General features: G+C 33.2%; 1 protein-coding gene across 1 annotated transcript; it reads right to left on the bottom strand.

Annotated features, from left to right (window-relative positions):
- Nucleotides 1-25,086, bottom strand: LOC126905111 (homeobox protein abdominal-A homolog). Its single transcript, XM_050684541.1, has 3 exons — nucleotides 23,605-25,086; nucleotides 20,067-20,099; nucleotides 1-1,303 (listed from the first exon to the last, which is right to left on the bottom strand). Exons 1-3 carry the CDS (start codon nucleotides 24,218-24,220, stop codon nucleotides 906-908), a joined length of 1,047 nt encoding a protein of 348 aa, XP_050540498.1. The 5' UTR covers nucleotides 24,221-25,086; the 3' UTR covers nucleotides 1-905.

The raw sequence follows: 25,086 nt of genomic DNA, 5'->3' as shown, positions 1-25,086 counted from the left end.
ATTGCTCTGGAAATGAAATGTAATACTTGTATGTTAGGAACATCGAAAATCGACAAATTCCTCAAAATTGAACATCACCCAAAATGTGTATAGTAGTCACACCACAATCTACACAAAAGGTAACCGATGAGGAATATATAGTGTGTATCGATAATTAATATTTTTATATCAATAAGTTATATGCATTAGAAACATAACTAAATTACAGGTGATGAAAAGAAACACACTACAAGAAAAAAAAGGTCAAAAGTAATTGTCTTCCACTTTAAGTGAAAAATATTCTTATACCATAAATGAATTTCATCTCGATTTATTTATTACGTATATTTGTTATAAATGGCACTTTCATTTAAATAAACGAAACAAAACATTATTTATAGTTAAATTTCTAAAATAAATATGATAAATATTAACAGTTTGTTCATCGATTTGCAACTAGCACTTAATAAAAGCCATTATTTAATTTTATTTAATAAATTATTAAAAATTACATAAAACGACAAAGGTGGGCTTTTCGATTAAACTATAAATATTAATTATGACGTTAATATATTAATATGTTTCCGGCAGTCCTGATAAATTGTCCTGAACATAAAACAAATAATATATATATATATATATATATAAAAAAAGAGTGAACTACTACCGTGTGACTGAGCACGCAACCAAATATTAAGTATATATATATATTGTACGTCCTTTTTCATATGAAAATATATTTTTTGTTCTAACATAATTTTATAAAGTGTTTTAAGTAATATTTTTAAAATAAATTTAATTAATAATATTATTATTATTAAAATAATTTAAGAATATAGATAATAGTAAATTACGTATATGTTTCAAATCGAAAGGGAGTTTATTTTTTATACAAAAAAATACAATAATTTTTTGTGCATGGGTATTTACGTTTTGGCTTTGAGCATGTCGGTGGACCCCTTGTCTAAGCCCATCTGCAGCTTGTGCTGTTCGTGCATCTGATGGTGCGACATCTGCTGGTGAACCATACCACCGCCACCGTTATCCATTTTGGTCTGTTCCTGTTTCTTGGCCTGTTCGATCTCGCGATCCCGTCGGGCCTGTTCGTTGATCTCTTTAACAGCTCGCAGCTCTTTTTTAAGCTTCATCCGTCTGTTTTGGAACCAAATCTTAATCTGGCGCTCAGATAAGCACAGAGCGTGCGCTATTTCGATTCTTCTTCTTCTAGTCAAGTAGTGGTTGAAGTGGAATTCCTTTTCTAGTTCTAGGGTCTGGAATCTGGTATAAGTCTGTCGACCCCGACGTCGCGGACAACCGTTTGGACCTGAAACACAAAAATAATATAACCGTAGACGTTAGTAGAGAAAACTATTAAAGAAATTGCCAACAATAAAAAGTAAGGCGATACGCGTTAGTCAATAACATATATTAGACTAGTTCTGTAAATTTTCACAACGATATACATAGTAGTGGGCGAATTTTTTTACATTTAGTATAATAAAATTGAGTTTAATCATTATGTGATTACTGTCACATAGAGCGCTGTAAGATTGTACATTTCGATCAATAAGTTCAATTACATTAATTTAAAAAAGTCAACTATAAGATTAATTATGATCCAAAATATCGAAGAAAAGTAACAAACAATATTTAAAAGTGTTTACCATGAAATATAACGCCAATTACGTACACAATTAAACTTTTTTTCAAACGAATAATTAAATAACAATACACCGTGTTGTCTTGCTACATGCATGATGGTTTTTAAAATTGGTTGGGAAATAAAAATAATGATTTCAACAACACTGCGGGGATGTGTCAAATTATAAACACACGATCATGTTCACTGTAGGCGCCTAATGTCCTGATGACAATTTAGTAAAAAACATTTACAATATAACGCCTCCGCAATAAATTTGGTTAAAACGTTTTTAAATAAATACTATCTGCTGAAACTTAAAAACGTCATTAAAAGGTTCAGTTGTTGCTGTGGCACATACAACGATAAAAATCGATAAATATTTAATGATGGTCGTAAAACAGTTTACCTAAAATATAACTTCACTAACACGACGACCTGTTCTATAAACTTGTTCGCAACATTAATTCATGTTATGAAAATAAAAATTCAACTGAATAATGCGTTAGCATCGTTTAAAACAATTTTCGCTAATTGTATCAATTAATTAAAAAAAAAAAAAACCACTTTCAAACCAAATTAAATAGTATAAGCACAAAAATAAAATGAGAAAATTCAACAACCTTTAATATTAAATTTAATAATGGGAAAACAATTCACATAATCTCATACAATTTCAATCGTTATTTTATGATAGTAAAAATTCAATCTGAAAATGAAGTAATGTAGTTCATTAAATGATCATCCCGGACATTGTTGAAAAAATAAATGAAAGATATTTAATAATTTTTGTTAAGAAATTAACAGAAAACACAATGTTTATTTTTGTGCATGTTATTACTTAGTAACCTACACAACCCCTAACTAAAAATTCATCACAAACTTGAATATAATGAATAATAATAATTATTCTTCATGCTTCACTAGTAATGCATTATATTATTATTCCTCTTGCCCAATATTCTTCATAAATTTTTTTTTTCAAAGCATAAAAGTACCTAAGAATATGTTATCTTTTTACAAATAACAATGAGAAATATTAACTAAATTTCATAACAATGTTATATGAAAACGGGCCGATTGTCTTTACGTGTAAATAACATCATTTTTTTATGTCTATTACAGACATTATGAGAGAAGAATAGTGTATCAGAGAGGACGACATTAGTAATTTACTCAAGTCATTAAGGGTCGACACTAAGTAAAAATACAAGCCGAAAATCGCGAGACATACTAGTACACACACAATGACAACAATAATTGCACAGGTAATAAACGCGCGTTGGTATATTGAAAATAGTGATAGTACTGATGTCATATGAGCAGTTTAATAGACTCATATCGTGCACCCGCACTCATTTGTGGAACAGTGTAATTCCACATCACTATGGGGAGAGATACACCCTCCGCTGCGACTGCGATTGCCCTGAAGAGGAACATTTGAGCTATACTAGTGATAGCCGCCGATGGCCGCCAAGGGGATTACCGTGTGTCGTTAATGGCGCCAGAACAAGGGCGGAGACTGGTGCGACCGTTGCTATGGTTACTCATGCTGCCGCTAGGGTCTATTCATTATTCCCTAGGACTTCAACAACCCCGCGGAGTTGCCAAACACCCACCGGGTACACGTTTTATTCAGAGTCCTTCACTAAAGTTAATGAATTTTAAGAAATCAAACAAGTAATTACAATAGTGTTCTCATAGCCACGACAGCTATTGAACGTTTTATATATAAAAATAATACATTAAAGAACAATACTCGTTTACCAAACGTAAATACAAGTTATCTAGTAAGGCTTCGGTCGAGTAAAACCTTAAGAAAGTGTGAACTATAATAAAAAATCTATATATAATATATTGTTCCCAAAATTAGACATACTTCAGATATTTCTATAGTTATTTATGATGTCTAGACAAGTAGATACGAATCAAAAGTAGGATATGATACGAGTTAGCGAGATAATTTCGAAAAAATACACGGCATTATGTAAAACGACCCAGAAACCTAAAGGTTATAATAAAGTAGTTATTCACTTGTCAGATATATTTGTTAAATATATAACAAAATTGGGTAGATATGACAGATTATTTTTCCCCCTATTATCGCTTATCTCACATAATTACATCATAAACCTAAGAACTTCATAAGTCTAAAAGAAAATAATTTCGTTAAAACGTAAAAATAATTATAGAATTACAACGGCAAAACCTAAGTTACTCATCATATTAAATGGTTAAGAGACATATATCTTCTCGTGCGACAGTCGCGTAAATCGTAATCACTACCTTTGGTCACGAAATACCTCACGCCCAGTGCATTAAATGTGACGGACGGTGAGATTTAAAACACGTTCTCGAGACTATATATTTATATTAAAAGGACATAAATTGATTTTATTATTGGAAAATAACTTAAATTTACGGGCATTGCTCAAAGTTGAGGTATACTTCGCCGAAGTGAGTAATATGGTGACTGTAAACACTCAACAACAGAACACTGTTTTGATATATATAAAAAATTTGTATTTGTATTTTTTTTTTTTGTACGTTTAATGCATTATAATACATCTTTGTAGAATAGAATAAAATAAATTCTAGCTGCCAAATAAATTTATTTTTATCTTCATGGAAGGACACACGTCTAAAATCACGGGGAATGGAAAATCATAACTTTTAACGTTATCGTTCCGTTTCATCTGTAAACCGTCGCGGTTTGAATAATAAACAAATCCGACGACATGGACTTGTACAAAATTGGAATCTTTAAGTTTTAAAATATAAAATACACGAACCTCTGCGGGACATCGACGATACCTCATCGTTAATCATAAGACTAAAATATCTCCAAAACGCCGGTTAAGGTTGACAAAAACTTATTTTTAAGAAAGACACCAGACAAATATAAATCGTGCTGAGGTCGCTATTGCATAAAATATTTATTCACGAAATTTTCTGTCGTGTACTATAACATGTACATCTTAGTAGTTTGAGTACATTAAATGTAAAAAACTGATGCAATTCAATTTCAACGATGAAATATCAATGACACAGCACTTAAGCTACAATACTATATTTACTATCAGAGCTAATAATCTNGGACATCGACGATACCTCATCGTTAATCATAAGACTAAAATATCTCCAAAACGCCGGTTAAGGTTGACAAAAACTTATTTTTAAGAAAGACACCAGACAAATATAAATCGTGCTGAGGTCGCTATTGCATAAAATATTTATTCACGAAATTTTCTGTCGTGTACTATAACATGTACATCTTAGTAGTTTGAGTACATTAAATGTAAAAAACTGATGCAATTCAATTTCAACGACGAAAAATCAATGACACAGCACTTAAGCTACAATACTATATTTACTATCAGAGCCAATTGGAGGCTGCTCGGACAAATAGTTATTCTCTACTTGTCTATTCAATATCATAACAAAACAATATAAAAACAGTAATCTGTACGTTGACGACCGTAGACAAATAAAAATTCATCGAGTCCTAAATATGTTCTAGCCTGATCTGGTCAAGTTATAACATATTTACATTAGAACTATTAAAAATCTTATCTTTATTGTGAGTATTTACAAATTAATTATTATTACTTAAAAGGAGCACACGTCTAGACTCGATGTGAATGTGAGGTTAATACACTAAACATAAATGTGCCATGTGCGCGCTGGCCAGGAACTCTGTTAATATCACAGTCTTCATCGACTTGGGCTAATGAACTAATTGTGTATGTACATCATAGAAATTAACGAGTAATTTGTATATATACCAGATTTCTGACCTAGACGGTTTTCATGAGAGTAAATGGTCACTATTAATTGTTTAATATTTCAACTAAAATGTCACGTGTCNATCTTATCTTTATTGTGAGTATTTACAAATTAATTATTATTACTTAAAAGGAGCACACGTCTAGACTCGATGTGAATGTGAGGTTAATACACTAAACATAAATGTGCCATGTGCGCTGGCCAAGAACTCTGTTAATATCACCGTCTTCATCGACTTGGGCTAATGAACTAATTGTGTATGTACATCATAGAAATTAACGAGTAATTTGTATATACACCAGATTTCTGACCTAGACGGTTTTCATGAGAGTAAATGGTCACTATTAATTGTTTAATATTCCAACTAAAATGTCACGTGTAGGAATAATAAAAAAATATCAATATAGTTTAATTAAAAAATTATTATACTATCATAGGTATCGAGGAAATAATTATGTGGTACTTAATAGTACTACACAAAACAATTAAGTTCCGACAAAACAATTTTATACTCCATTGACATTAAGTTTATAAAATAATCGAAAAACAGACCAGTTTCTTTTAAAAAACCGTATGTTTGAAAAATATTCATTGAAATCACTGTAAATCTTATATTAGAAGAATGTTTTTTTTTTTGAAGTTTTAAAGCTGTGTACTGTATAGTTTCAATCAGATCGTCTAGATTCAATGACATAATATATTTGTTGAGTTTGAAATGTAAAACTAAAACACTTCCAAAATCTATAAGATCTGTCGACAAAACATTGCAGCGGTACATGACTGTAACAGTTAAAAAAATCCAAACATTGCCTTGTACTTACACACCATAATTCATATGAAACTTGGTTGGACGACGACCATATTATTATAAAGTACCGCGTGTATTAAAAGAATGCGGTCGAGAAGGGGGGGGGGCAAGGCGTGGAAGACAGAAAAACTAAAGAATCCCAAAGTCTTAGTGGTCACGTCCAAAGCGAGCACGTTGTAAAAATGTGTGTGTGTGTGTAAGCGAATATTAAACATTAATAACATAATTCGTTCTTGTCGTTGCCATTAAACTTAATCGTCTCGCTAGTTTAGAACGCGGTAGATTCAAAGAGCAAAGAAAACTGTGATAAGGACTTTTAGTCAACGCCGCAGCACGAGTTTTTCTCAGAATGACATACACACGCATAAAGGACCCTATGCAATACCTTAGTAACAAGTCTTGTTTTTTAATTAAATACACTACTACGTTGTTATGTAAGGTATACGTCGGGAAAATAATACATATAAATTATAACAGGCCTACGCTGGAGGAATAAATGCAAGAAGAAAATGGATTTAATTGTGCGAGCAATAAAACGCACCCTCGCTCGGGTACATGGGACTGTATCGGCGGTGTTTTTGATGAAATTACTCTTCCTTGTCTTTGGGATCTAACTGTAGTTGCCATATTATTATTGCTCATTCTCCGTTTCTCTCTTCTGCAAACTATCGTTACCGCCTTCTGCACCCCAGCCGAGGGTAGATTGCTTCGACATCCCCCTGCTATAAGATGTACCACCCTTAAGAAATATGGCACACACGGATATTGGATTTCACGGTCGAGTAAAAAGCACCTAAAGAAGAAATATTTCACGGTGTTATTATTTATTATAATATATTATAATCCAACGGGATACGCCGATGGGTCTTGATATTAAAAAACAAAAGATACCCAGATTAAGTAGCAATGTGTTTTTAATGAAAATGCATCTAACAAATGGCTGAAGCCGAGGGGAATATTTTTAATGGCAAACGGTGACAGGAATCATTTTTTGAATTTAATGTGAATAATTCTCCAGACTGCTGTTCAAGACTAAGATAGATATAATATCATAGATGTTTATATGCCGAGAGCTAAAACGAATATGCCGTGAGCGGGTAATTTTGAAACTAGAATATATATGTGATGCTATTTGCGTTCTCATGAAATGTGTATTGTTCATATGGTTGACTTAAAAAGTAATAATAAATGATAAATGAACCAGAATGTTGGGATAATATTTTTTTACTATTTTAAATGTGAAAAATGAAATTTTTCTTGAGATGAAAACACCAATTAACATTGTATTTTATTATAGTTAATTTAATTTTTAGCAGTAAAGCAATATACCATTTCGTAATTTTAAAAAATGTCATTGACCCATTCATTTGCATTTATAGGCCTATCAGATCAGAGGCGATGGCGAGGAAAATTATAAGAAATATTTAACTGTTGTTAAATATAGTCGAGATTATCAGAGAGAAAATATTCAATAGCAGTAAACATTGCCAGATATATATATGATTGCTAGTTGCCTGAAGTCGGTGAAAATATTCGTCCGGTAAGATGTATTGGTCATAAAAAATTATTTTCAAGGCCAGTATAGATCACATTTTCACCTGGACTTTTAAGAAGATTCCATATATTAATAAAATGTCTTCGACTGTTTACACGGTCTATTGATTTCAAATGTAACATAATAACAGCCATACAATCGGGAGAGACAAACTTGTCATCACTACAGCCGGCTTGCAAATCGAATTTATTGGCAATACTAGTACGTTCTTCGCTATCGTTTCCACATTACCACAAACAACATGCACGGACGACAAACGACTATAGCAAAAATATTATTATTTTTTTGTGTGTCATTCCTCCCCTGTGTGTATCACTAGTGTCGGGCGACGATACGACGTTTACTTATACCTCGGAGCGCAGCGAAAGAAACGGGCAGCCTTTGAGTGGTGTTCATTGTGTTCCATTGAAATTCACCCTTATCACAGAAGTTTTCGATTCTCGCCTATTGGACGGGTGTGCGCCTCGTGTGTAATAAGTCTACGGGGATACGGCTGCAGACGACACACACTAGTCATAATATATCGGCAAATACACCCCACAGAAACAGCGCAGTATATCTATTCAGTGTTTTCATCAAGAATTCAACAAACTGCTTGGAAACGGCAGTATCAATTTGCAACGCTGTAAACAATTTTCTTCTCCCTAAGCCTTGGGGAACTAACTCTGTACGCCCGTTCATCTCGCACCAGCGGCATTTCGCCTATGTCAAAGTTATTGCTATAACCTTTTTTGGTTATTTTCTGAAGAGCTCAGACATTTTCCCCTACGATAATACCTCCCTTTCCGTTCTTCCTATCTTGGAACAATGGTGGTACACAAAAACAGATGGTAACGTATACGATGATATTGCCACTCAACCCTACACTATTCACATCATGCCCCTCACAGTAATACGTACGTGAACTCCGAATGAAAAAAAAAAAAAAAGGTCGGAAGGGGGGTATGAAAAACACCTAAGGGAAATATCGACAGTTTCTTCCTCGCTTGCCATGCTAAGCCAAATGGAAAAAGTAATGAGTCTGTATTTCGTTTCATCCCATTTATACATGGACTTCACACACACTATCNTTCCTCGCTTGCCATGCTAAGCCAAATGGAAAAAGTAATGAGTCTGTATTTCGTTTCATCCCATTTATACATGGACTTCACACGCAGTATCTNCCATTTATACATGGACTTCACACACACTATCATTTTTCTTGATTGGTATACGTACGTGCTCTTCGAGAGCAGCAGCGCACCTGCGATTTTTATGTATTATATTATCATTATTGCGTTTGTGTGTACAATTCTCGAGATCAGACCCTAATACATGTATGCGCTATTTCGACGTTATTTTTTGTTCTCNGAGAGCAGCAGCGCACCTGCGATTTTTATGTATTATATTATCATTATTGCGTTTGTGTGTACAATTCTCGAGATCAGACCCTATTGCATCTATGCGCTATTTCGGCGTTATTTTTTGTTCTCTTTTTTTATTTTGAAAAATGAGTTCTGACGGTATAAACGTGAAGTACTTCAAATCGTATATGGTATTATTACACTAATAATAAAAAACATACGAGCATTATTGGAACAATTTAAGAGAGTTTTGAATGTTTTACACGTTATTATAAAATATATAAATTACATATAGTTAAAACATTGCCATTATTTTGAATAGGCGAGTAACACTAGTCTTGGACATTAAAAATACTACTTATACCTTAACACACGATTAAAAGTAATTTATATTGTGACACGTAATTTATAGTAAGATAAATTTCAATGTGCAAACAAACAACGCGTACGCACAGTACTTACACAAAAAAAAAGAACACGTATAATACACGGGACTTGTGTAATACACGTTCAAAGACTGTATGCTTAACTTACAGCATCTCTATGGTAAGGTGCCATGATATTCGTTTCTTCTAGCCGACCTTTTCATTGGGATTAAACGACTGCGCGCCCATGAAAATCCCAGCGGGATGTCATGGGATTTTTTTTTATTTATAAATGAATTTAACTAAAAATACTCGAGTTGCAGGTGAACGATTACAGGCCTTGACCTATATAACAATTATCAACAATACTAACGGTTTATATTTAAAAAAAATTTTACTGCCACCGTGTCTAATCCGATTTTAATTCGTTTTGATGCCTCAAATTAGGTCAATTCTCGGACAGGTAAAATACCTGAAACCCTTTACCACACGCGGTCGACCACTGTTGTCATATCAACATAAATCTTATTATACAAGAAGAAAATGCGTTGGTGAAAAAGTACTTAGAATGGATTTCATTGCCAATATTGTGTGATACACATTGTGTTGTAAAAGAGAAAAACAAAAATAACGCATCGTACAAGGAGAAGTTTGAACCCTCTGGATTTTTTGATATTATTTAGCTTTTACATAATATATACATTTACAGCAGACAAATTTATGGCCTAAAAATAAGCGCAAACGCGACATTTGAGTGCATCTAAAAAGACATTTCGGCGGTCATAAGACGGGGATGCGATGCCATTATTTTTACATCACAAGTGCAATGATCTTTTGCACGACAACATTCCTCTTCCCCCTACCATGAACACGGTGTATATTTTCGAGGGTGTGTACAACAATGGTTATGGCGATACATATCGCATCCATACAATAATATGATATAAGACGGTATAGGGCGGAATAACTGCAGAAGCAAACGCCCCCGCCGAGGGTTAAACGGCAGCAAACTCAGTCGTTTTCGAGGCGCAATAACCGTAATTCTCGTATTCTCATTCCCCCAACCATAGTGAATATGGAGGGTTCAAAGATTTTTTTAAACATTTTTTTTGCACCGTAGCATCGCAAAGCAAGACGATAAGACGAATGAATAGTTATTTTAATAATGTTGATGTAGAAATGACATACAACTAAGGAATTTATAAGCAGCTGTATGCTTATATACTTTACGTAGGATGTACTGCAAATTATGTCGCAGTTAAAAATGTGTAATTCTTTATAAATACACATAAATTACAAATGAAAGAAACGACAATTGTTGTGAGAATTTCAACAAAAGTAGTATTAGACTTTTATTGGTCAACCAAACGAGAAATTTATTTTTTTTTTTAAAAATATAAGTTTAACACTTGGGATCATACTACAATGGGTTAATGAACATTTTAAACAGATGAAATTACAGGAGAAAATGAAGACAATCCAGTCTGTGGCCAATTAGAAAACTATTAATATTCACATATTCAATATTAAAATTCACTAGGAAGTTCGATTAAAAAGAATTTAGAATTTATTAGAAAACTAATAAATTAACATCCTACTAAATTTGCTTTGACTTAAATCTGAAAATGTGTGGTTTGATAGTTTAAAAGACACTTTCAAATGTAGTTTTAATGCTGTCGTTTGTGGTTTTCGTTTTTATATTTTCTCCCGTTTTACTCAACAATAGTATAATAACAATAAACATAATTTTATACAAGCACGACAACAATATCGTACGCAAGCAATAAAAATGTCTTAAAAATATTCTATAGAAAAATATTTATTCTAAATAACATAGTTACATTGACGCAGGAAAATCAAAAAAACGTATGGTGGCAGTTACACATACACAAAAAATGGTTGTCATAATATTTATTGCGCTATAGAAAACTAACAACGATAAAATTGAATAACACTATCGGTTACCGTTATAAGGAAAAAGGAATTTTTTTTTTGTGGATCGCCGCCAGGCATAACATTTTTTTGGCTCCTAGGCAACAACAAGGTACACACTATTCTAAAAAAAATATACATTGCCAAGGACATTAGTCAAGTTAAATGCATTTTTACTATTGTATCTGACAAATTATTTGTATCCAACTACAAATGACAATGCTCTTTGAATGGTCAGTCGGGACTAATTGTCACAACACACCACAACGGAAAAGGGTTAATCCGTTCTTCACGGGTATCTTAATAGTTGTATTTTGCTTTTAATGCATTGAAACGGACGGTCGAAAAAAGGCAAAACAAGATACCCAAACGAAGACGTCATGTCGATGATGATCACACAACGTGGAAGTACACTAATGTGTTTTATTGATCATCCGATATATCCATTGAATCAATAACGCCTTAACGGATAATGCAAACTGTGGTGGTCACAGCGTCTACATATCTACACACACACGTTTTGCATTTTCAAAACAAGTAGAAAAAAAAAATACTCGATAATCTTGTAATAAAAATTTATCGCTAAAATTTGAATAATAATATAAGCTTTACGGTATAAAAAATACAATCTACTCCGAGACACTCGCCGGTTTATAATATTTATAATAGCGTTTAATGTAATTCTATTCTAAAAAAGACAGCCGTGGTGCGGTTCCGAACAGTAGCGAGTAGCAACGGTAACATAACACTTAAGTATCGGCCATCGAAAAACTGTTATTACATACCTAACAAGTCACGTCACCTTTATTGCCAAGACTTTCGGACATGGAAATAAATACAAATGCGAGAATTTCAAGAAATATTATAAAAAGTGATAATAAAGTTAAACGCAGTGTACTTCAAACGAACATCATACCACTGAGTTCTCGGACAAGAACATGATGACTCTTCCTCGTACTAAATGTAATATACACGTTACCCGTGTAATGGGACAGTTATGACTACTAAAATTCGCGATCGAACAACAACAGTAGTCGCAACTGTTTTGTTTTGCAGGCGTGCGGAATAATACAATGAGCGTAAGAAGATAATGTTTTTTCTCATCGTTTTAGCGTAACAATGAAATATGAACACTTTTCGTTTCAGATATTATTATAACATGCGCAACACACACACACACACATTGTACTGTTTTACAAGCGTTGAAAATTGCGAATAAATTATTTCCGTTGTTAGTCGGTTTCATAAGGTAAAAAAAAAAAAAAGGAACAGAATATTACGTTTAGACGAGACAATGTTATGAAAAACAAGGAAGTAGGCAAGTTTTAAACGAATTTTTAATTAGAATTATTTATCAAATACCCACAATCGGTTAAAAAAATATAAATATACATCAATGTACAACTGGGTAACTCCGAGTTATTTTTATCAGGCCCGCGTTGTTTTGATTATATATAAACCGCGTTCTATTGTAAGATAATATTATTATGTTGCTCATTTTCCTATTATTGAAAAATAATTAAACGCATTGAAAATTTCCATTAAAATCTCTTAAACGTAATAATACAAGTTTTACGATTCTCACGGTTTGCAATGAACGATGTATTATCATCTGTAAGATAGTATTAGGAGGTTTAATGGCGTCCAATTTTTACTTTGTACAAAAATACGCCCAAAGATTGCTGGATACCGCCGATCATGAATACACATACATTTTTCGATTTTTTTACTTTACTCTCATATTTTACGACTCGGCCATGCGGGTGTTTTACGACAGTCTGTACAAGAAGAGAGTACACGCATACAAAGTTAAAAAACAATAGAGAAACCTCAAGAAATTGAAGGCGGTCGACGACCAAGTAAAATTACACATCTTTGCTCCGTCATTGTCGGCTTAATATATTTGAAACAAAACAATTTAAAGACCTAAGGGGATTTTAACATAGTTTTGCAGAGGTCTACTTAGTCATTATAATGTAAGAGGCGTATGAAGACATTAAGAGAAAATATGAACAGCAACTACGAGTGAAAAAATTACTCCATCACCTTAATAAATAAAATACATATACACATCATAGATTTGTTATCCATTACATGTTGCTACGAAAAAATAAGTTATGTACAAATAATTTATTGCTGTTACACGACTATATAAGTAATTTATTTAACAAAACCTTTACAGGGAAAATTAAATTCACACGAGTCTCATCGGCAAAATATAATAATTAATTTCACAACGTAAAAATTACTACATTGTGATATACTATTACTAAAAAGTAAAACAATAATAGTCAAACTAACTTACGCGTTATAAAGGTTATCTAATCTAAAAAAAAAAAGGCAAGTAAAAAGTAGAGTTAATTAAGGTATTAATTATTTCTATATGTATAGAAACGATGCGATTTGAGCGATATAAATTATATCTATTAAAAAATAATCAACATAAACGTAACTTTTTTCTTTAATCACTGAAATGTATAAATTATTAGTTGTTAACACGTTCTAATTGAAATGTATTTGACAAAATTTTATTACAGTTGAATGATCAACTGTATTTTTTAACTAAATTATGGTCGTAATCAATATTTTACAATGTACATGTAAATTTTTTAAATATTAAATCAAACCCGAAACTAGATACTCTTTTCTGTATATTTTCGTGAGAAAACCCCACTCGGAAACAAGAATAACTACGAAGGCATTATGTTGGCGATTGAGTAAATTATAAGATTTATAGAAAAGTTCAGTGCACCTACACGTGAATATCGAGTAAAACAAGTATCCACTATCAATACGCACTCCAAGTCTGTTCCCTTATGACCGTGTTAATTTATTCTCTTTATTTTTTTACCAAGGCGAACGGGTCACAGACTAAGGAATACAATATCCGTCACGCCACCACGAATTGCGATAATACGTTTTTTACCTTGCGTACATACAACTCTCTGACGATAAGCCATGCAAAGAGTTGCCCATCACATAAGTCTGAAAAAAAAAAACAATTACACAAACACGTTAACCACACAATTCAAAAACCAAGTAAATCGCCATAGTCCGTGTACAGAAATAGTTGTTGCAATGGCGCCAACACACCGAGAAGACAAAAACGCCCATATTACTCTGAGCATACATAGCGAGTGCGACGTGTGGGTTTGGAAAATTAAACTACGCACGCCGGCAATATTATTACAATAAGTAATGTACATCGGAATGTCCCGCAGGGTTTTTTGTGAGAAAAAAACGTGACGAGGGTAAAGCAAAGTAAGCCGATTTTCGGAAAAAAAGACTTGGTCGTTTTAATAAAAAAAAATGTTTAAACGAAAATCAAAACATTCCTTGCGCGATAGTATAATTCACCGTTGTATATCCGGTCTGTTTATCTATACAAAAGAAAAATAAAACAATGCAAAATAAAATAATTGAACTCATAGGTTATCTAATTAAAACACTTCAGTTACTTTTTTAAAGGGCATAGTGCAAGATTATATTCCTAACACATTTTTAGCATTCAGAGTGCTGCAAAAAATTAGAAAACTATGTACCAAAATGTTGAATACATTAAGTGTAAGCATTGTGTGGTAGCAACAAGTCATAATTTGACACCTTGTACTAACATTGTCTTTCTAATTCATACAAGTCTCACTATCATATATTACGTGCAGGTCAGTGTGCATTACAAAATAACATGATAAAGGCTAATCGGATTCAGTGACGTTATTACGACTTTTATTGCTGTAGTAAAAAAATGCACAAAACACGACACAGCACGTCATTATCGTAAGACCTCAAGATGCATATTGTACAACAAATCATATTTATTTCGTTACCACTGATAAAATTATGTAAACGACGACATAAATCAGCGGTAATTATTTTTGTTGGATATTAACGCACACATACTAGACTAATTGTATCAGACAAACGGCGATACACCTTGAAAAACTGAAACACAGTTCTTTTCAAATCACAATATATGTGTTTTACTAACAAACTTTTGTTACATGTTACTCTTAAATTATAGAATCTATACAGAAAATTGTAAACGACAATTTTACTTTCATTTCGAATCAACGTTAATTTCTCTATCGAACTATTGAGAACCGACATTTCATACACAACTGCATCTAGATTTAATTCCATACATTTATCGAAACGATGTGACACAACTGCTAATTTTAATACGATAAAACCATCAGTTGTTAGTAAAACACAAGCAAAAAGCACACGCACATACAGACCAACTCATAACACCGTACCGTCAAATTGATAAGTGTACGACTTTACGTATAAACACATAACCCATTAGGAAATCAATTTGTTCGGTATTATCAGTGGTAGCACAATCAATTGACGATTTCTCTGTTAACAACTACCTACGCACAAATTTCATGAACACGACCTACCGTAACTCCAAGTACAACAACACGGACGTTACTGCATTTTAATAATTCAGCAATTTATAAACTCGTCAAATCATCATGTGTAATTATCATAAGATAAATAATTCATACGACTCGCGCTGAAATGCACACATTGTAAATAAAAATAATGTTCACAGATAAATTTGCCACCATAACAATTATTCCATTGATGATGCGGTTCAAGCGAACAATTATAATTTTTTTTTATTATTATTAAACCGGGCCAGCAGCAATAGATAAGTCACCGAAATGTGACATCAGTATTTTCAGTCTTGTTTATTATTTTTAGACACTCTGCTATGGATAAAAAAAAAAATAATAAAAATGTTGAACCCTTTCTATTTACGTACCAACTGTATAATAAATATGTCACAATCGCATGTGTGCACGGGGCGGCGCGCACACCAACCTCCAGTTATTTTTCAATCCGTTGCCGTTGTCGATTAACAACGACCATTAATTATCATTATCATTCATCCAGACGAGTTTTTTTCATTTTCCAAGTTGTCCTCAGTAAGGACATACGACCGCCATAGTTACAAGAAACCGGATCGATAGTCGCAAGCGTGTGCGGTCGTCTCACGCCGCATGTACCCAAAGAAACGGGTTATGGCGGCCCGCTCTCAGGTCTCCCCTATCGAGTCACAAATACCATTGAAATGCTAACCAGCAAACGAGAAAATCTCAAGAAAATCGGTTACAAAGCGAAATGGCGTGCATTAAAAACCAATAAGAAATTTAGTAGTGTTCAATTACACCTAACACCGCTAACGTGCAACATAAAAACTATGGTTGGCATTTGAGTGTTTTAATTCAACACTGCTAACGCCTAAATATATTTTTATGATTATTGGATAAGTTAAGGTTGGCTACGAACAATGATAAAATCCATGGGGCATTGTGTCATTAATTAACGCAACATTACTATGCGGGATGGCTCCGAAGCTTTACACAATCAGAACGTAGACAATAAGTGACCAGGACAACAAAAGAATAGACTGCACGTGTCGACAGAGAGGCGACAGTGAATTATCTATTTTTGTAAAAAACCATAAATTTCCTATAATTTCTTCGCTGCTGTTATTATTCCATTCCGGTCGATCCAACGACCGATTATCGACTGGATAATATCAAATCGTTTGCAGTTAAGATATCCAAACGAGCGGTCATCAAGCAATACCTTAACACATCCGGAGAGGGCATAGCCAAAGCTATAACGACGTTTTTATTTTCGACTCGATCGTGAAAAAACCATTGGAACCGGTGCTAACGATATTTATACGGACTTGTGACGGCAATATTTCCCCTGTAATATTTTTACAACACTAACCCGATTATCACATGACAATAAAAACACCGTCGTTAAAACGACTGGCAGCATTACAAAAACTGTCGAATTATTATTCGTTTATTGTCAATATTTAGAGCGATTTTCGCACATTACTCCATACTTTTGTGTATAAACACCATTACGACGTTTAAAATTGCTATTCATGAACTCATTTATACTTCGAACTATAAAATTACGATAGCCAACAAATATATATATATATATCATAGAACTGACAACTAAATCGTTTTGATTGAAACATCAACATAATTTTATGTTTCTAATAGCCGCGCACCATTATTCAACTAGTAAATATAAAACAAATAACGAAATAGATTATGTACAGATAAATTTCTTAAATATTTAACCGTGTCAGTGAAAATGTAGCCACATGCGGTTATGGAGTATGTAAAGTAAATGTTCTTTATAGTGTAAAAAATGATCAAAAGTGTATTGAACTAGCGTCATAGTAAGTGTTTGAATGATTGACTACCCGTGTAGTTGATATGGTCAAAACCAGTTAACATAAAAGTAATTCTATCGATAAATATAATAATTGCTCCCCGTTAAAAAATGTGAATTTATGTAACAAATTGAGTAGCAGCGACTATAAAGTAATAATAATAAAAGTAATATAATAACGGTCACATTCTTCAGCCCAGCAGTTGTCTAAAGAGATTAACAATCATTACATTGAATACATATAAGTGCCAGTCGTTAAAACATTTACAAGTTGTGAAATAAGTATCACGCCGGAGTTTCCTTATTAAGAGTAGGGTACTCGAAATACAGTATAAATCACATGGAAAATAAATATACTCACAAAGAGTGAATATTATGATCATACGAGGCCGTTAAGTGATTTCCCACGAATATTAATAAAGGTTTGTTATCAGAAAATGTATATTGAGTGCTAATCATAAATGGCCGAGTTAAGTTAAATTCTAATCAAACGTCCTTCTAGATCGTAAATCAAACGAGATGTTTGGTTTTTCAGCGAACCCCATATTTTTATGTTAAATGTATGGTAATGACTATGCCGGTTGGTTTAATCTGAATCCCTACAGGCGCACAAAAAAGCTATCAAGATTATTTTAATAAGCAATTACACACACACAGCAAGTAAGTTTCTGAAATATAACTGCTCATAATCCACACAGTATGCACAATAATATCAACTGCCAATCGGCTTAGTAGTTATTAAATAGTACAGTCGTTATGAAAACGCAATTAAGTGTACGCTGGAATTCTGAGGGGTGTTAGCGGACGACGCCATGATGACAAAACTTAGACAATTATAGTCTACGGGATGCACACCAAGTTCCGTGAAATTACATCAAACAAGTTGAATATTTAAATTTTAGAGGATACTTTTTTTCCCCTTTGTTAGATATATTCCGAGTGGAATACGATGATACTATGGTTTACCAGAAACAAAAAAGTGGTGACTTATAGATACCACAATGCGACATTTTTGATAATGTATGCTAATGTAATGCAGTGTTTAAATACGTTTAGAAACACTAGACGAAGTAAATTTACGCGGCGAAGACGCAATCACAAGAGTTAAAAACCTTCGTTTATTTATCCACGTCAAAAGATTGTGGATTTATTTATATATTTGTTTTTTTAAGGTTCCCATGGCATTTCGATCGACTCGCCCGTGTAACAGCTGCCCACGGGCATGCATAGCGTACCAGTAGACACGGCCAACACAACCGCCATACTGTACTCGTTATAATATTAAAGATATACCCAGTGAATGCCCATCCTACCTGCACTTTTAAGAAAGGACCAGATTAGTTTTTTGTGTCAGCCACTGATAATATTAAAATGAAAAAGGGTGAAATTATTCTCACACGAGGGGGTTAATACATAAATCCCTCGGAGGTAGCCCAACTCTTTTGTACCGCTATGTATAGTAGATACATTACTGTATTATCTCATACCAATGGACGCGGTAGCAACAATGTACAGTAGTATTCAACAGTTTCACTATTAAAGGTGATGGTGGTGGTGGACCAGGCAGTTTACTCGGTCATAAATCATAATTTACATTGGTAGGACCCGGCCGCCGTACGTTATTTTTTTGTTGTTCAATAAAAACCTATTAACTGTACGGCGTAACTGAGTGTGTACGCGCGTAAGCCATAAAAAAATATGTTCGACATTGTCCGTGTTAGGTTTGCGCAGAGTTAAGAAGTATTAAATAAACGACACACGCGCCTTTACGATACGATAAGTAGAGCGTATTTAAAATGTGTCTATGTATTTATATTACATTGTCGAATGCGATCATAAAACTGATTGAAATTCAAGTATTAGTTTAGTAAACCAAATCGACTTAAATCAAACGATATTTAAGAAATAAAAAATCTTTTTGAGATACGAGGCTACGCAATCATTTTGAAATGACCATAATAATATTACGGCAACCTGAAACTAGAATTCTACAATAAAATAAAGATCTCTTATAAATACGGACAAATATATTATCAGTAATGGATTACGATGAGTATTAAAACTTTCATAATTTCTCTTTGATATATGTATATACTGAAATAAGAAGTATTTTTTTTTTTTAAGTATTGACGTCATATGATAGGATACAGAATATTTTTATTTAACGTTCTTAAATAATGTGTAATTTTTACGGTACTATTTAAAATAAAATTTACATTATACACTTATAAATAAATAAGTTTCTTAATACGACGAAAAGAATTTTATCTTAAAACTAAAACATACTAGAAACTAAATTTGGTTGAAAAATATTAGCGTACGTGCACCAGGTAACCTATGATTTTTTATAAACCAAAATAACCAATACAACATCACTTAACCAATTTCAACTATTAATTAAATATCAATGGTAAAATATAATAATATAATATAGTCGGTTACTTACCGCAAACAACTCGTTCAAACGGATTCATCCAGTCTGCAAATAAAATAGATATTTTAGTTAAATTTTGAATTAATTAAAACTGGCAAAAAAAAAAATTTGAGTGAAAGATGTTTGGCGTTAACAATGTTTGAACTTCACAAATAAACTACAACAAAAAGTACCTAACATAATTTTTTTATTTTTATTTTGATAGGTTGTAAAAGTAATTGATGATTTAGTTATGTGAATATTATTGTTTCAGTAAAACATAAAAATAATGGCACAAAATGAGTTCTAAATTAACTATTCAGCAACATTTCATTTCCCTACTCAAAGCGTATATTAAACATGAAGACACCCTTACATGTTATAGATAAATTGGGAGTTAATAATTGAGCGAAAATAATAAATTACGACAAAGCAATAAATAGTGATAATTAATAATTATTATGCCCAATNAAGTACCTAACATAATTTTTTTATTTTTATTTTGATAGGTTGTAAAAGTAATTGATGATTTAGTTATGTGAATATTATTGTTTCAGTAAAACATAAAAATAATGGCACAAAATGAGTTCTAAATTAACTATTCAGCAACATTTCATTTCCCTACTCAAAGCGTATATTAAACATGAAGACACCCTTACATGTTATAGGTAAATTGGGAGTTAATAATTGAGCGAAAATAATAAATTACGACAAAACAATAAATAACGATAATTAATAATTANATAAATTACGACAAAGCAATAAATAGTGATAATTAATAATTATTATGCCCAATTTATGATTCATAACGTTGGTTTTTATTATTATTTGTAATTTACCAACACACGTAAAAAAATGTCTTCTCAAAGAACAACCGGTTTTTGCACAACACACTGCAAGATGCTGTTCGCATTTCCGCCCAACCGACCAATCCAATACAATTTTGAAGATTATAAAACACTTAACAATAGTCGATCAGGGTCATAACCATGGACGCATTAATGGCTGTGCTTCACGTTCGGCTAAGGGTAAAAAGAGAGACCTCCCAAAATCATTAAATTTAAAAAAGAAATAATAAAAATAATTCAACATTTTTGGAAACATTGAACAAATAAAAGAAACTAGCACCGAGTGTTCCGTTTAAAATTGAGTAATTCGTTACTGGCAAGTACGAGAGTTGTAAAAATAAATTAGTGGTTAATGATTATAACAATAACTATTACAAGTAAAATAATAATAACGGTCGGCAAAACGACCGTAAAAATTAATCCCCATCATAACTATGTATGCGCATATATGAGTTTTGTTACTTTTCCCGCCAAAGGTTGGCGGCTGGCCACGATAAACTAAACGGGGCGACGAATAAATAAAAAAACTATAGGGTTACACACGCCATTTTACGCTTTCAGTAGTTCACCGAGTACTTTTAACGAACAAACGGCGTGTACAACAATTATGCTATTTTGTCCATTATTACAATAATGTCTGGGTATGTTAATAGAAGTAAAAAAAAATCCAATCAATCCGAGCACAAATGTATATTTAAACGTCAACTAGAGAAATACGTATAATGAAAATCAATCGTAATTGTAATTAAACGTGTGAACATTTTAAAATGAAGAATTATGACAGTTTAGATTATTAAAACATAAAAAAAAAAATACTAAGTAGGTTAAGTGCTTATCAAGACATGATCGAAATAAAATATAATACACGAGACAATTTTATTAAACATGACTATTAAGTTTCTACGAGGAAACGCTTGAAATGTTTCTTTTTTATTATTTTAACAAAAACTTATTATGACAAATTACGTTTTTATTGTAGAAAATGATAATCCAACCCGCAAATAAAAGGATCGTAAAACAAATACTTAAAATAACAAAACAAACCTATAAATTTCATCACTCTTGACGTTTATATAAATACAAAAATATTAAAGCGTAAGATGTAACAGGCGTATTAAGTGTAGTAGATTAGCTAATGGACCAATTTAATGATCTCGAGAAATATTTGCCGAAACATTATTGGCATTAGAATAGTGAGCGCGTTAAAATTACAATTGCACTATATTATTTTTGGCTTGTTAAGTGGTCCGCGAATTGATTGATTAAACGAATTCTTTGGTCGTAAAAAATATAAATCATTTCATTATAGACATGCATAGATGTTTGTTCATTAACATAAATTATTTTTAGTTCGATAGTAAATTATTCTTAAAAAAACTAAGTAAAAAGTATACAATTTTTTATTAGAATGCATTATTTCGCTAGTATAAGCATAGACATGTAAAAACAATATATCACTGCAATGTTACTATTGAACTTTAGTTAATCATTAAAAAAATTATACTTATGAAGGCATATTTTAGAATAATACGCATCTTAGATAAAAATAATTTGAATTTGTATTAATATTTTTAAAGAATTATCATATTAAATATACTAATACCTCGTACATTAAAATTAAAAAAAAAATCAATATTCATAATGACAAAATAATATTTTTATTGGATATTTAACTTGTTGGTGAATGATATTTAAAAATTTTTAACATGTTTAAGTTTAAGTTAAAAATAAACACCATGTCTATACCATAGAAAATTCAAGTTCAACATATAACCGAACATTAGATAAATTATCAATTAATTTTTTCTTTTAATGTTAAATTTTTAATATGTTCAAGCTTAAGTATATTGAATTAAAATAAACAGTTTAATTGTTGTGCATAAATTAAAATACTATTTAAAAAATTTTAACAACGTTTAAAAACACAACTAATGGATCTCAATAATTAAATAATAACTATTTAAACGTATCAAATTCGATAGTGGCATAGTATATTTTTTAATTATTACAGTTGTTATCCAATTTTTTTGTATATATAATAATTATCTCTACACGATTAAACCGAAACGACTGATTACTATAAAATTAATTATACATAATTTTATTCGGCGATAAATATTCGTAAGAGTAATTTACCGTAAAAAAACACCTAAAATATCAGTAGTATAATTAATAGGGTAATAAAATTAGTAGACCGTTAATATGCATACACGACTTGTCAATATTGTCTACAAATTGTAGACTGTGCAGATCTACATAGATTAAATTTTAATGTAAATTAAAATTTTACAATAAAATTATTTATAAAAAAATAATAGGGAAAGAGTACTATGCTATTGCCATTTTAGTATATATTTTATANAAAGAGTACTATGCTATTGCCATCTTAGTATATATTTTATTATCTTGATATTTAGTATTTATAATAAGATCATAAACTATAAACTTTGTTCTTGGAACAAATGAATTTGCTATAAACAAAGTTATGATTTTTGGGGACTTTCGGTTCAAAGCTTCGTAAAAGAGCTTCTAAACGAATTAACTTAATTTACAAGTTGTAAAGTGGCCAAAACCGGCGCACACACCCTTTGCCAAATCATATAAATTATATTTTTCTTAGAAAAAAAATTTAATACATTAAAATTACAGAAAAATTTGTGGTCTTCGCCAAAACTCCGTCACTCAAATTAAAAAGGCTAATGTTAACAATTTGATTAACTCACCTGGAGTAATCATCCAAGGGTACTTGGGTATGTCGGGCATGGCCTGTGAACCAGGTCCACCAAGCTGTCCGCCACAAGCGGAATTCAAAGGGTCGGCGGATGCTGCGGCCGCTTGATGGTAGAATTGTGCAGCGGCGGCCATCGACGAAACCGCTCCGGCCGCTGATCCGGCACCATTCTGGTTGTGGTGGTTTAGGTGCAAAGCAGCGTAACTATTGACCATCGTGTCGGCTGCGGAAACACCGACGGGGACACCGCCACCGCCGTACCGACAAGAAGACGACTTGTCAGCGGCGTCCACTACGGCCGCAGCCAAGGCGGCGGAACCTGGCGACGAAAACGCCATGGAACTGGCGGCTGCCGCGCCAAACTGTTGTTGGTGGTGATGGTGAACGTAAGCAGGGTACATACGACCGGCCGCTGGTGAGACCAACGACGACGAAGACGGAGGCGAACCACCGGCACTGCTAGACGAAGAATTGTTCGGTGTAAGACTGTAGTTAACGGCGGAAGAATCTAACGTGCCACTAGAAGTGATTACCGGATTCAAAAGCTGGTGGTGATACTGCTGATGGTACTTGGGAAGCATACTGTCTATGATGAACTTGGAACTCATGGTGTGCGATTAATGTGTACAAAATAGCGGTTGTCCGAGAGTTGGACGCAAAGCACAACTTGAATGAAACAAAAGTTTAAGAGCGTGTCCCGTTTAACGCCACATAGTGCAAGATACGCTGACGGAAAAAGCGTTTGGTCGGTTTCGAGCCGCTCCAACGTGAGCTTTGACGAAAACGGCCGTCGGTACTATTTGTGGATATATATATAGAGTATTTTAATTATAAATATATATTTTATTAAAAAACAAACAACAACGGAAATAATACTCGACGGTTTTCGACGAAAAAATAACCAAACCTAATTCGATCGGTTAACGACGATGACGGACACCGGTGACAATGCACGCGCACACACGCGGCGCGTTGTAAAAGTATTAAAAACCGTACGGGGCCGACAGAGATAGTAAAAACTAGCGGCGGCCTTTTGTTAGTGGGTAATTTCCCGAATGTTGAGCACTTGTTTGTGAGATCGTTTATGACCCGGGCGGCGCGCGGAGGGTATTGGCGGGGCCCGTTCGTCGGTCGTCGGCTCGCGGCGATCGCTGTGGCCGGCAAGCCGCCGCCGATGTTACCTCTACCTATGCGCGCCGTACCGTTGCATAGTGCGCACATGCGCGAATAGGTGCTGCGGGGCGGAGGCATTGGCTGGAGGAGCCAGGCGGGGGCACCGACCTATACGTACCTCACCCCACCACTCTTCCAGACGGGACACGATTCAGCCAATCGACGTTCGTGCTCTGGCCAGCAGCGCTCTTTAGTTGTGTGCCGGCGCATGTAAACTGTTCGGGGGACGCCTGCCTCCTGATCTCGTACCACGTACGGTGTCCAAACGGCACGTGTTTTTATTTTCCATTAAGTTTGTTTT

This window comes from Daktulosphaira vitifoliae, unplaced genomic scaffold (genome assembly GCF_025091365.1).
Source record: "Daktulosphaira vitifoliae isolate Bord-2020 unplaced genomic scaffold, ASM2509136v1 Scaffold_4, whole genome shotgun sequence".
NCBI lineage: Eukaryota > Metazoa > Arthropoda > Insecta > Hemiptera > Phylloxeridae > Daktulosphaira > Daktulosphaira vitifoliae.
Note: the sequence above shows the minus strand (reverse complement) of the source record. Positions and strands in the feature narration are given on the sequence as shown.